This window comes from Corvus hawaiiensis, chromosome 4 (genome assembly GCF_020740725.1).
Source record: "Corvus hawaiiensis isolate bCorHaw1 chromosome 4, bCorHaw1.pri.cur, whole genome shotgun sequence".
In the NCBI taxonomy this organism is placed as follows: domain Eukaryota; kingdom Metazoa; phylum Chordata; class Aves; order Passeriformes; family Corvidae; genus Corvus; species Corvus hawaiiensis.
In genome coordinates, this window is record NC_063216.1 from 24,048,481 (window position 1) to 24,062,593 (window position 14,113).

Genomic DNA, 14,113 nt, shown 5'->3' on the forward strand with positions numbered 1-14,113 from the left:
CAGTTCACTTTTTCTAAATTCAACATTGCAGTCTTACCAATGCAATCACCTCCATCCCAATCACATGCTGAGTTATTACAGGCTTTATCACAGTAACCATCTTTAATCCATGAGCCAGGACATCCCTCGGCACAGTTTGGCACAGGCCAAGTCAAGTAAACCTGGAACAACATTACAGCCTGAGACAAGGACTGGCAAATAGAAGTCAACTGAGCTTGTTTCTTCGAATATGGAGACTTACAATAATTTCTCCCTGTGTACAGTGCCTTAAGATTCCACAGAGCTTTACAAACAGCATTTAAACCCTGTTGCCTGTGAAGTAAATGTTATCCCTTTCAAACAGAAGGAAGAACTGAAGAATTCCCAAAGCCATACAGCAAAGCAGCAACAGCCAGAAATGGAAAGTAGGACTTCCCAAATCTACTTCTGCAAACCATATTCCAATGACGACTAGCATCTTCTCCTTTTTCAGATAGGAAGGGTGAACTTAAACTGTGAAATAGCTCTGCAGTTCACTCATTCTCCTGACTCAAAATGTTTCTTCATTACTAACCAGTCATGAGATAAGCAGCATATGTTGAACATAATCCCTGAAGCATCTGATCCTCTGTGACTTAAATAATCCTAAGAATTGGCAGGATAAAAAAAAAAAAAAAAAAAAAAAAAGTGTGTGTGTATTTTCAGCTGAGGAGGCATTAAAAACCCCACCCATTTTCTTTCAGACCTTATTGTTTCAAGATTTTAGCAGCACATTTCCTACAGTAACACTTGCTGATCAGGTTATCACAAACAACACTGCACCTAAACTGACTTCATCATCATAACTGGGATGAATAACTAAAGAACAATACAAATGCTGTAACAATATAATTTTGCAGTTATATGCCTGTATCTTTAGAGATTTAAAACAACTAAAAAGCCTCCTAACATCCCCAAGTACTGAAGCAGTTATTTTAATTGTAGCTTAAACTAATTTTGTCCAACCCTTCTGTATTTGTGTGCAAGTGTGCACATCTGCCTGTATAAAATGTTTAATTCAATGGTCTCTGGTGCCTTGTGTACTCACTGCTTTAATAGAAATAACATATATAAATCTTCAATTTTTTTCTCCATGTGACTCTTATAGATCAAGCTAATGGATGAAAACCCTGCTGGCAACCAGTGTCGATGCATAACTATTGCTAATATTTCCTCAGCTTGCTTTCCTTGCTTAACCCCAGTTGTTGATAATGGCTTTGTTGAAAGACTAAATTACTTTACATTCATAACATGGAACAATATCTATTATTTTAGCAAATAATTATATATATTATATAATTATATATAGATTGGGCAAAGATATGGGTGTCTGCAACAGAGGCAATTAATGGTAAACTTAAATATTAGACCAGTTTAAATGTCATCTGAACTCAGTGTTCCCACAGAAAAGTTGATTTTTGTTTGAGCACTTCCCACAAAACAGAAAGAATTTACAAGGAAGAAAGTCTGGTAGCTGCCACACATCAGTCTTACCAGTGTTCCAACAGAGAGTAGGAGAATTAAAGAATAACACTGAAACTAAAATGAATCCTGACAGAGGAGCCATTATAACCCCTCAAACCTAGGAGTGAATATGAGAAAGAGTAATCCTAAAAACATCAACACAGCACACCTACAAATACAGAGAAGAGCCTTCAATACCCTGAACCTTTGCTAACAGTTCTCTACTTAAGAACAATGAACCTTTAGAGATAAAAGCGGGAGTGAGTGCTCTCCCTTTCCAAGTAGCATTCCTTTGATTTTTATCATATTAGAGCAGAAAAGTTCTACTTCTGCTAAAATATCTTTTCATAATGGCTTACCTTTTGACCTTTCGAGTGACTGTAAAAATCATCAGGCCAAACATCCTTCCCAAACATAACATCATCATTGAGATAAATAAACTTCTGAGAAAGGCCACTGATACGATGAATATGACTTTCAATAGCTGGTGAACTGAAGGTAGGCAAGTGACTCGCATTCTGAAATATTTCCTAAAACAAGAAAAACCCCGACAACCAAAAACAGTTTCAGAAGGCAGAAAACCAATAAATAAAAAACCCCACAAAAACAAAACCATGTAAGGTCAGGCACACCAGATATTTGATACGTATCTACTAAAAAAAACAAAACATATCAAGAACAAGGATAGATACAAAAGAAAAATGTAAAGATATTTAAGCAAAAAAAAAAAAAACAAAACAAACCAACCCAAACAACTTCAATATCTCATTTTTCCCACACAAACCTGTTTTCAATTCTGCTGCTTAACTAAGAAACTACACCTGGTTGATCACAAAGACGCAAACTTTCACATACTCCTCTTTCACCGAGTACTGGACCAGGCTCAGTGTACACTTATAATTCTCATGAATTGCAGGCTGCACAAAATTTCCAGCAAACTGAACCTCTTACAGCATTCAAAAAGTCAGGATTGTTGCATCCTTTTCAAGTAACTTCACCAGCAGACAGCAGAAGTAGTTGAGTAAGTATCTCTTTAGCACTTCAGTTGTGCAGAGTTCCTATGGCATGTCCAAAGACCAAAATTACCTCTGAATTTGTAATAAGCTACAAGAGAATTTTGGTTTCACGTATTCAGGAAGCTTGAAGGATTCCCCTTCTCTTTTTAAGTAACACTTTCAGAATGCATAGCTACTTTATTTTGTAGCCATTTTCTTTGCTCCAGTAATTGTAATCCATCCTGTCTCAGCACAAGCTTATTAAGTTATTACTAGTTCTGAGAGACTGTTTATAGATTCAGATTACAATTTCCTCTCCCCAGGTTTTTATAAATAGACTCTATAAGGAAATTAGACATGGGTATATGTTAGCTGAAGCTTCAATATTTGGAAAAGTGAAATAAATACAGGCTTGATATATATTCAGTGATCTATTTAGCCAAAATATAAGGACATACACAATAAAACCCTGGGTGAGACAGAGAAGAAGTTGTCATTTCTCCCAAATAAATGCAGCCTTTGGCTGCAAGAGGATAACTGCATTTCAAATCAAACAGGGTATCTTTGCTGGCCCTTTCATAGTGGTAGTTTTGTTGAATTTTACCTGATGTGTGACTATAGTTATCCGAGGATTATCCAGGTTAAGCCAGGAAGGAATCTGCCCGTTGGTGACGATGAAAATGTGCCGTACCCAAGGGGCGTGTCTCTCTATTGATCGCAGTGAGTACCGCAGCTCTTCGTTGTCCTCAAAGCGGCTGGCAGAAATATCTTCATCCTGCTTAGACTACAGAAAGGAAAAACCCCTTTCTTAGATTTTAAATAGAACACTAAATTTCTGACCCAGCTAGGTAAGGACAGTGTGCTTTGGCATATGAGTGCTTAAGCACTTCAGGACTTAGACATTCAAAATAAAAAGTACATTGATAATAAGAATCATATTCTTCCAAATTACCAAGGTGAACAATACAATGTTCTGATGTCACTGGCTGATCACCTGGTATCATTAGGATGTCTATTGACCATGCTGAAAGAAGTTCTTGAAGAATGAAGCAGAAAAAACACCCCCCTCCTTCATTTCAAACCAGCAACATCACCTTTCAGAAATCCAGTTTCAAGAGGCTAGGGCCTTTCAAGTACATTGCATCATGAGCTGTATATAAATGTCACCTAATATAGACATACTGGAAGTGTCATGATGTAGTTGCTCTTCAATTATCCCCTGCTCTATTATTTTAAAGAATTTAAGCAGGAGAAAATGAACAAAACTTAGCCTAATATTCACTATCAAATAGCTATGTTTCCATATATATTTATTAGATAGAAAATGTTTCAGTTAGAAACTCATCAGTCAAGTAACAAAATTAGGTTATAGGACACCGAAACGTATGTTTCTTTTCACATTTATGAGAACTTGGTGACCTGTCCTAAAACCAGCAAGTAAGGCTGCCTAAAAGGAACTTTTCTACAGCCCAAATGAAACAGAAGACTAAAGAAAATAGATGAATGTTTAATAATTACCATTTTCACTGCAGATCCTACACACTGTACATAAGTTTTCTAATATGTACAGAAATACAGCTTTCACATTCACAAAAGAGTAACAACAGAAAACATTTTAGCAAGACCAGCAGCCATTGGCTAGGTGCCCATTCACAAAATAAAGCATAATTTCAACATGGGGAAATATAAACTTTAAGTTCAGGGCTGGTATTAACTAGGAAGAATTCCCCAAAAGTCCAGGTCACAGGATACGAAGACAGACTGCAAGCTTTTCAGGAGTGGGTACATTAAATTCCAGCACAAGGAAAAACCCCAGGATTTTAGAATATCTTATCTTGAAAGAGACACCTTGCTATTTAATTTCCTGTTCTTAAACCATCCTTCATTGTATCAAAAGCATTTAAAGTAAACCTCCTTTCTTTACAGACATCTGTATTTCAGGGCTTCAACATTTTTGAAAGAGAAGCAATTAGCACTTGCTCAGCATAAATGATGCTGCAAAGCAAAAAAATGCCTAAGAAATATATTGGGAACGAGATAATCATGTTTGTTAAAAGAACCCTCTATCTCCCCACACAAGAAGCCTGCTTATCTGCCAGTGAGGATCAGTTAAGCCTTTCAGGACTTGACTGCACACAGCTTTATCAGAACATGTGCAGAGGACAATATTTTTCACTTAGTAGAGAACATGAAAATTTAAATTAAATATCACACTGTTTGATCCTTCTTTCCCATTGATTTGAGAACTGGGCAGTGTTCTTGTGATGTTTTCTTACAAGCTAATAAATATTTGATTCTTAATTAGTTCCAAGCTTCGAAAAAATCCCACGTTCCTTATCACTGACCCTCATCATTGACTAGTTAGCCTCTACTTGCAGTTTTTAAATGCTGTAACATTTACCAGCTGTAAGAGAATTCACCCACCTGACTGACAGAGCTGAGGTCCCACAGTAAATAAGCAGGATTAAGCATCAATTCTTTCCCATCTATAGTCATGTTCTTCTTTGCTTGCTTGCTCAGTTCTTGGAAACCCTTGGGGTTATTCAGTTGCAAGAGAGCCACGCTGGCTTCTGAATAGAGCTGCAACTACACAAGCAGAGAAAACAACTCCAGCAGCACTCTTCCTTTTCCATCTTTTTCTTGTATTATTTTTCCTAGAGTTACTAATAAGAATGACTGGGAAGCACTGTTTTTAAAGAGCTACAATTTTGTAAAAACACAAAAAGAAGTAGTAAAATGGGAACTGAAAAACATTTCAAGATACAGAACATCATGCTTAATTTTCACTTTGCAAAGTCAACGTCTCTCTACACAATGATCCAGCAACAGTAAACCTATTCATGTTTTAAATACTCTGGGAGTAAATGAATAGTAAGTCCCCATCCATTCTCTGTCACTCAAATAACAGAACTCATGTTTTATTAACACTTTATTATATGACTGAAAGAATTGGCCTTTTCCCCATCTTAAACAAGGAATGATTTTGCCAGAAAATTAAGGGCACTGAGGTATCATCACTGTCAGAAGCGTGAAATGTTCAGAATGGTTTACAGTTAGTTCAACCTACAGCTCCGAAATCTGAGATACAAAGGGCTCCAGAGCTAATCCATGTGGGTCTCCAAGTCCTTGGTGCTGGTTGCCAATATGCTGCTAAGGTAATTTCTTAGTTGTGGACTGTTTGATCTGTTTGCTGTTTTTATCTCTTGCCACCAGTAAGTCTGTATATCAGATTTCATAATGCACAGGATCAGGGGCTTGCACTACACACACCCTAACAGCGAGTATAGTTTACAGATTTCAGGGCATCAAAGCATCTCCCTAGGAATACGGCATAACCCAGTAAATGCCGTGTTTACCATATGAAGTACCACGAGCAGACCCAATCAAGCTAAAAGCAGGACTGCCCTTTGATTTTCCAAGTGCATGAATTCAACAGTCTTATTAAGAAAAAAATGCAGTTAATCATTAATATTTATTTGATGCTATGCTTAATTTTTGTGCCTTCAGGCAACATAAGACAACCACATCTACCAAATTTTCAGTATAAACGCAATTCATAAGCTATCAAATTTGAATAATCATGTTCAAAAAAAGCAAAAACGTCACAGTTCCCTTCGCAATAACTCTAAGTGGTTTTATTTCTTTATTTTTTTATTAAATCTGACCCTTTCTGCTTATTTTAAAACAACACTTGTCCCAGAGTTAGCAGCCCTTCCCTTAGCAAGACCAGCTGTTCCACTTGTGACATTTTAAAGCTGTTGATGCTTTGACTCACATGCTATTTGAGATCTTTCAATCTGACTTATGAGGCCTGTCATTAGAAAAATCTGATAAATCTCAGACCTTCCAGGGAATCATCTGAACCTATGGGTGGAAAGGATGGCTTCAGCAGCTAAATGGCTGAGGTATAGTTACGGACTGCAGGCAGCAACCTCCAAAAATATCAGTATCGAAATGCTGCAGATTGCAAAGCTGCCAGCACTGGCTATGTTCTTTATTTAGCAATACAACAGTGTCACACTGTCCCTTAGAATCTGTCTCGTAAATCATACATACAACAAACCAAAATACTACCATTTTAGAGCTTTGAAAGCATATAAGAACATTTAGTTTCTCTTTAACTCACTCCCAAACTCGGCAAAATAAGTACCTGTACTACAGACTCCAAACTAGATTTATTACAAACACTTCCCCCCCACTAACACTGCATATATGCTGTATTTTTTTTTTAATTTGTAATATTCCAAACACATACAAGAAGCAATGGAAAAACATGCACCATTTCTCAGCATCAGAGTTAATCTAATCCCTGCACTGAATAGATCATATATCAATGTGGGTTTTTTCCCAGTAGCACCTTTTTAAGAAACCAGTCTTTTCCTAAGCAGAGCTATCAATAAAGTTAGACTTCAGTGATGTTACCTGGTGAAATAACTTAACTAGATTCTAATAAATTGCAAGCTCTGCTCCAAGCATTTTGTTGCTGGTACATTCAAAATAGATTTGTCTCCTGGCAGATTTTTTAATGTCTCACAGCTATTAGCCTCCTCTCAGTAGGGATGGATGCAATCACCCATTCCCTTAAAATATTACCTTCCAGAGAACATCTTCATCTTGCCAGAACAGGTCAGCAGATCCAAAGGTATTGTCAAAACAGAACAGAAGAACAGGCAGGTAGATGCAGAGAGTCAGTGTGACCAGGTGGTCCTCTGCTAACACAAGTGGGCTGAGAACACACCTTGCAGGCACACACCCAGACCACCACTGTGACACATTTTTATCACGCACTTAAAAACTGCAGTATCTCCACCAGGTAACTTGAAATGCAGGTTCTCCAGCATGCAGCCAGCATATTTCACTTCTATCTTACTAGACTAAGAGCCAGATGAGCTCAGACACCCCATGCAGAAGTAAATATCTTCATTTCCATTTTCTCAAGGTAAGAAGCCTCAAGAGCATTTTTTTTTTTCTGAGGTGGGACTTAGATTCCCAACCAGTCCTTAAATTATTACACCTTATCTTCTCAATGACCAAAGCTGATTATTAAGGAAATAAGAAGCTCCTCTTTTCCCACTCCAGTGTAGATATTGGGAAAACTCAATATAGATCCCTACATAGCAAGGGAAAGGAAGTGTTTGTTGCACTAAAGAGTTACAAAGAGCTTCACAAATATAAAACACTGCTGTCTTTACAAATACCTCAAGTTGCCCTCATAAGATGACATAGGAGGGTCATCTGAGTCAAAACTAATGCAGTTTTTTTTCTACAAAGCTTACTTACTACATCTGTGTGCTCACACACCAACTCCTGAAGCCACCTCTCTGCTCCAGAAACACTGATGAGCAGCAGTAAGAATCCCAGACTCCCCATCTCCAGTGAGGACAGCAAACACCCAACATCACTGTGCCTGCAGTTTCCCATGTGGATTTACTTCCACTAGTAAGACAAGGTCATTAAGACAGCCCTAAGTTTCTAACATAACTTGTCCGTATTTATGTATCTGTGTGTGCATGTGGATTAAAGGACATGGTATTTTACAAAGAGGGAGATCTACAAGCTCTTAGTTGTCCTTGAAGCAATCAGGATGTTAAATCTTGAAGGAAAAATCAACTTTCTCTAAAAATTTTCACTACTGTGCATAATTTCAGTGAAAAACTGTTAGCGTGACAGTCTCAAAAGACCCAAAATCAAACAAATCAAATCCCCTGGCCTTGGCAATCCTTTCCTTGTCAGTCTTTACATCACAACACAGTTTTTAAGTTACAAGAGTCTTTTTAGGCTGAACAACAGTCTCCCTTAGAAATGTAGTTACGGGGGGGGAAGGTGGGGAGGGAAGTAAAAATGAAATATTCAGTTGTTCTTCATGTATAGGTCCAAGGTAAGGTCTTTGGAACCCTTAAAGAAACAGCTCAGCAGCCATCAGCTGCACAACCAGAGTAACACCTCCATCTAGTGGCTTTCTAATACTTGGTTAAGAATACATGGACAATAAAAGCTGTCAGACGTAACTTTCAACTTCATCTGTCATAACACACAACCTACAACATCAAATGGGACCAGTAGACACACTGCTGCTCAACTTTCATCTTGAAATAAACTTCTGTATCATTACAGTACAGTGGAGGCCTAAGGACAAAAATTCAGTAGACTCTAACAGATATAATTCATGTCGCAAAAAGATCCATTATATCACGAATCTTTACATTTTAATCACCTCTAGTTGAGTTCAGCTGCTTTGCTCAGATATTCAGATTTTTAGGAAAAAAATCTGGTCTAGATGAACAATTTTTGGTCCTCCTTGGATTTAGAAGTTATTTCAACCAAACTGAAGCAATCCAACTAAAACAGCATTATTAACATTCAACACAAATGCACCAATAACTACACTCCTCTCTTTCTCACCTTTCTTCCCTTCTAAGAGCAGCATTGTCCAAAATTTTTATTATTATTTCTTTACTTGTAGTGTTGAACTAAAACAGCCACGTAAAGCACACAGAAACCCATTAAGCATCAGGAGGCATCTATGAACAGACACAAGTCTAGTTCAAGCTCGGTGCAACTTTCTTCCTCTTCACAAGACATCTCACACCACTTAAGAGATTCCAGAAATGATAGCAAGAGAGGAATTGCTGCAAATGTCAGTGGAGACTGTAAATAATCAACCTTTTTTCTACTTAACTGTAGCATTAACCTCGCATCTCCCTTTGGTAAGAGGAAAACCACACTTGGCTGTGTTTACTGTTACTGCCTACCTACAATATCCACTGAAAGAAGAACTGACTGAGCTCAGAACCTACCAAAGGCTTCTATAGAAACAACCTCATCCACACTTGATATGTAAAAATGTTTATGCATAAAAATAAAACATTTCTTACATTCACATACATAAGTTTCTTTATAACATACATGACTTGCTGCTATCAAAAGTAAGAGGAGTGGTTGGGGAAGAATTCACTGCTATGATCACACAGGGTATAATAATCCCAATTTAATTGCTCTAAAGCATCCACCAGGAAGAAAAGAAACACAGACAGGAAAGATGACTTGAAAGAAAACTGCAGAATGTTGTGGATGCCTGAGAAAAAACTGTGTTTACACAGAGATATGCCCAACCAAATTGTGGAAGAGGAGTTCTTAGGAACAGGTGAGTTGATCACAATGGCAATGTTGACACAAAGATAAGAACACACCAAGGAAAAGGGAACCAGCACAAATAGATGACACATGACTGATGACAAATTAAAAAACACAACCAAGACAGGGTAAGGAAAAATCATACAGAATGATAATAGGCACAGGATGTCACTTCCATGAAAACAGACGAGGAGATGGGAAACATATCTAAGACACCCCTGAGATGAAGCCTTTATGTTCATCTGGATAGCAATGAACCATATGAACATCCATTGTTATTTAACTGCTGTGACACTAGAGATGCAAAGGCAAAAGAAAATACCTATTTAAGCTTAAGCTTTAAAAGCTCTCTCTATTAATCTGTTTTAGAGCATGTAGAAAGACAGGCACATATGTTTTTACTTTGCAAGGCTTCTGCCATTATCAAGACTCCCAGTCAGCTAACACAAGCTGAGACAAGAAAGAAGAATTTCAGCTCGCATTATGTTGGAGTGTGACCAGCCTATGAAAGGAATTACACAAGATAATGTCTGCAACAGAGTACGAGTTGTTAGCTCAGCCTGCCAATAAAAAAAAAAAATGGGAACAGGACCTCATGTTCATTTGAGCGCCAAGAACAAGTCATAAAGTGAATTAGCAGATGCTACAGGTGGACATCAGAATAATGAAGACAAATTACCTACGGATTGCCATCCCATTTCGCCTGCTAACTCCTTCTCCTCCACAAATTCCTTGGCCTCAGTCCTTTTCACACCATGAATCACATCCTCTCCAGTACAAAAGCCAATGCCTTCAACAAACTTTTTAAACCTTCACCTATCCATTAAACCTGGCTGTAACTCTAACAGGTGTCCAAATAGCAGGGGAGAACAGAAGGCACTAAATGGCAGTCACACAAGTTGTTTTCTGTTGCCTTGCAGGTGGGTCAGCTGAAGGGCAGCTTGCTCAAGACCCCAGAGAGTAGGTGGCAGAGAGAAACACAGCACTCAGCGCTGTTACTATTAAGAGAGCTAAGAGGGAAGAAAAAAGCTAAGAAGCTACATAAACAAAATTCTGTAACATTAAACAAGCCAGTGATCCAGAATCCTACAGCCAGAAAACAGCCTCCAGCAAACGACTGAGAGAAACTGGTAAGGCTGCCTTTTAATCAGCTGCAGGCTAGCAAATGGAATGCCTAATAACTTGCAGTCACAGAATGGACAATTGGTCTTTTGCAGGCAACTCTTTGAGTCACTATCTGCTTCACCACTTCAGGAAGAATCACTCAAAAAAACCCCACACTACTCTCAGAAATATCCTAAGTCTCCTAGGTGGGTGAGATTCCATACCTGAGCCATTCCAAAAGACCAGTACAACTAAGGCACTCATTCCTCCAGAGCCTTACCAGCTTTACTTTAGAGGCCAGGTTCTCTGGTAGTTTTGTTCGTAGCTGGTTTGTTTCTTTGAATGTAGCTGGAAATCCACTAAGAAAGGCTAAGTCTTGCATTAATACCAGACCTGGCACTTCTTTGTCTGTAGTCTAAAAACAAGAAAACAGGGTATAAAGATCTTTTTAAACATAGAATAATTCTCATAACAATAAAGGTTGATCTAAAAGCTTTCACTTTTTACTACATGTGAGTTATGGAAAGAATAGCACAGAAACTTTCTAAAAATGTACAGAATGTTTAATACATAACAAAAGCTAATCAACAGATTGTCAAAGTACATACCAAGTAACCCCTCCATACCATCTGTTTGCTGTTGTCTTTTAACATTCCAGAATGGGCAGCTTCAACTAGAATACATAAAATTGCAAATCAAAAACTTCTTTCAGTATAAAGTCACTTCTTTTCTATATTCTAGTAACCAAAAAATATTTTTGCAAATTAAAGATACTTGAATATTTATGGTGTGAAAAGTTGTCTTTATAAATGGTAAATAACTCTTGGTGGTAAAATAAAGACAGTGGTTGGACCAGTAGTCAGGCACTACATATTAAACAAAATATGAAACTCATACGTGCTCTAAGACCCTACTTATATATGCTGAACACTTGAATGATTGTTTTACAGTTGGCAATCCTTTGAACAAGGGCAGAACTTTCTGCACATTATTCAAACTAGACTTCACAGCAATTAAAAGAGGATCTAAAACTAATCTTCCTCAATCTAAACCCCAGCCTCTTGAGATTATCAGAGAAACACAGATATTTAGATATCAAACCTGTTTTGCAATAGCCTTTTAAAGCACAGAACTCTAATCATCTGTAATCAGTTGTCTGGGAGGTAAGCAAACAGTATCATTAATGTAATCATTTAGAGAAGCCGTTTGAGGGCAAGAGAGATACTGAATGACTTGCTAAAGTCAAACAGAAAATCAGCATCAAAGTCAGTACTGGAGGAAAAAAACCCCAACCCTAAAACTAATTCACAGCAGCTTACTACGATCTTGCTCTAAAAACAAAGAGCTTCTTACCGTCCTTAGGGCTATCAAAAACAATTACAGTCACATTGGTAGAAGGATTTTTTGGTTTTGCTACAAAGAACATATCGTTAGCAGCTTGTAAAGCAGGATGAACGGACGGCAGGTCTTTCAGTGTGATGTTGGCAGGTAGCGCAGGATCCAGGACAAGCATGGGCACTTTGATGCAGTGTGTCAGCAAACACTCCAGCTGCTTCTCACTACAGCAAAATACCAAAGGCATATTTAACACCACTAGAAAATTTAAGACAGAAATCAATCTTGGATGCAATGAGAAAAGTTTTTGTAAAATCTGATCAATTATTTGAAACATTTGCTGTAACAGGGGGAAATTACTGAAAGCATGCTTATCTTCCTGCAGAAAGCAAATACCTGACTGGTAGTGTTTAGTTCATTCCCACAACTGTTTTTTCCAAAGTTCCAAGATTTCCAAGTCCACCCACAGAAGAGACCTTATAAAAATCTCTAAATAACAGAAGGACCAAGCCAAATGACTGGGACAGACCAGATCCTGCTGCTTCCTGGCAGCAGAACCACAAGAGGCGTGGACCCTCCACAGACAATTACTACTTGCAGTGCCATGTATACAAATGGCAGGTGAAAGCAACACTGAACTTTTAATGCATACCTACCTGGAGTCTTATGATTCAAAAAGCATGAAAATTTTTTTCATGGGGCTATTCCTAAACAGTGACAGGGATATGCATTCCAAACTCCAGAAACTGTTTTGTTTTAAGAAGCTCCTTCATATATGTCACAATAACATTACTTTTATTCAATACACATATTATCATGCTGTCAGCTCTTGAAGTGGCATAGGAAAGCATGCATAGGCTGTAGAAAACCAAACCACCCCCCCAACCAGCATCTGCTTTCACCTAACAATGAGTGGAATATAATTTATCCCAATTTATGCCCCAAAATCACAAAAACTCACCTCTTCTTTGTTGGTTCTGTTGCATTCTTTCCAAGGATTTCCCTATTACAAAGTTAAAACAAGCATATTAAATAACACTGAATTGACAGTTTTAAAAGAACCGACTCTAATTTCAGATTGTTAACTGAGTCAGGGACACGTTGTCAAAGCACCAGTAACCCAGATAAAGAGCTGCCAAGGCCTTGCCATTGGCCTTGCCATTGGCCTTGCCATTGGCCTTGCCAAGGTGAGCACAGGCTGACACTCGTGCCCTTCACTGCTCACCCCCATGCAGTGCAGAGCTCAGAAATGTGTGGCTGTGCTGAGAGCTGTGGCAGCAGGATTGTTTCTGCTACAGGAATTTATGGGGTTATTATTAGGCTACTTAACAAAAGCGATATTGATGTGAAAAACACTGGTAAGAAACCAGAATGAAGTGACCTGAAACTAGGCCTTGATTGTTTTGCCTAACATAAATATTCTGATAAGGTCTATGGAACAGTTCTTTTTGCAATAGCGGTCATTGACTTCAAAGCCCGTGAAAAATGGGGAGAGAACCAGGTGTCCCTGTAGATAGCAAACACAGTATAGACACGAGTCTTAACTCATAAGCTTAATTTCAACTTTCCAAATCAGTGTTATGGAAAAAGACAACGTGTTTTTCCCTGCTGAAACAGGAATCACAGCATGAGTGATGACAAAGCTAAACCCACTAATATTAGCTATGTGAACTGGTAGGAAAATATTAGCATAAATCTGAAAGCTTTTCAGAGCAGAGACTATGTTTAAGATCAATGAATTTAAAGTTCTACTAATATTTTCAGTGTTTAGGTAACAAAGAAAAGATCCAGAATTTCCCTTGAGATCATACCGTTAGTTGTACCTAAATTGCAAGACATAACAAGCCAAAACTCAGACCAATCCACTTACTTGTGGATTTCTCATTATTCTGAACTAAATTATTATAACCCTTAAAAATACAGACTTGCCCTTCCATTTATCATATTTACTGGCCAAAACAGATCATGTGAGCAGAGTTACTTATCAGAAACTAAATCAACAGTTACAAGACATAATCCAAGGTATCTTGGAAACAGCAGCCCCTGTTTGAAGGCTTAGATCA

The 14,113-nt window shown here is 38.0% G+C and overlaps 1 protein-coding gene across 3 annotated transcripts in view; it reads right to left on the reverse strand.

Annotated features, from left to right (window-relative positions):
• The window catches only part of GNPTAB (N-acetylglucosamine-1-phosphate transferase subunits alpha and beta), a 41,046-nt gene that overhangs the window by 16,341 nt on the left and 10,592 nt on the right, over positions 1-14,113 (reverse strand). For all 3 annotated transcript variants that reach the window (XR_007202969.1, XM_048300266.1, XM_048300267.1), the window contains exons 4-11: positions 13,012-13,053; positions 12,069-12,274; positions 11,324-11,388; positions 10,996-11,130; positions 4,902-5,063; positions 3,082-3,261; positions 1,842-2,012; positions 38-161 (exon numbers count right to left, since the gene is read on the reverse strand). Coding sequence is in view for 2 of the 3 variants with exons in the window: in XM_048300266.1 (XP_048156223.1) it covers positions 38-161; positions 1,842-2,012; positions 3,082-3,261; positions 4,902-5,063; positions 10,996-11,130; positions 11,324-11,388; positions 12,069-12,274; positions 13,012-13,053 (1,085 nt within the window). In the remaining variant the exon portion in view is untranslated. The remainder of the gene's footprint in view (positions 1-37; positions 162-1,841; positions 2,013-3,081; positions 3,262-4,901; positions 5,064-10,995; positions 11,131-11,323; positions 11,389-12,068; positions 12,275-13,011; positions 13,054-14,113) is intronic.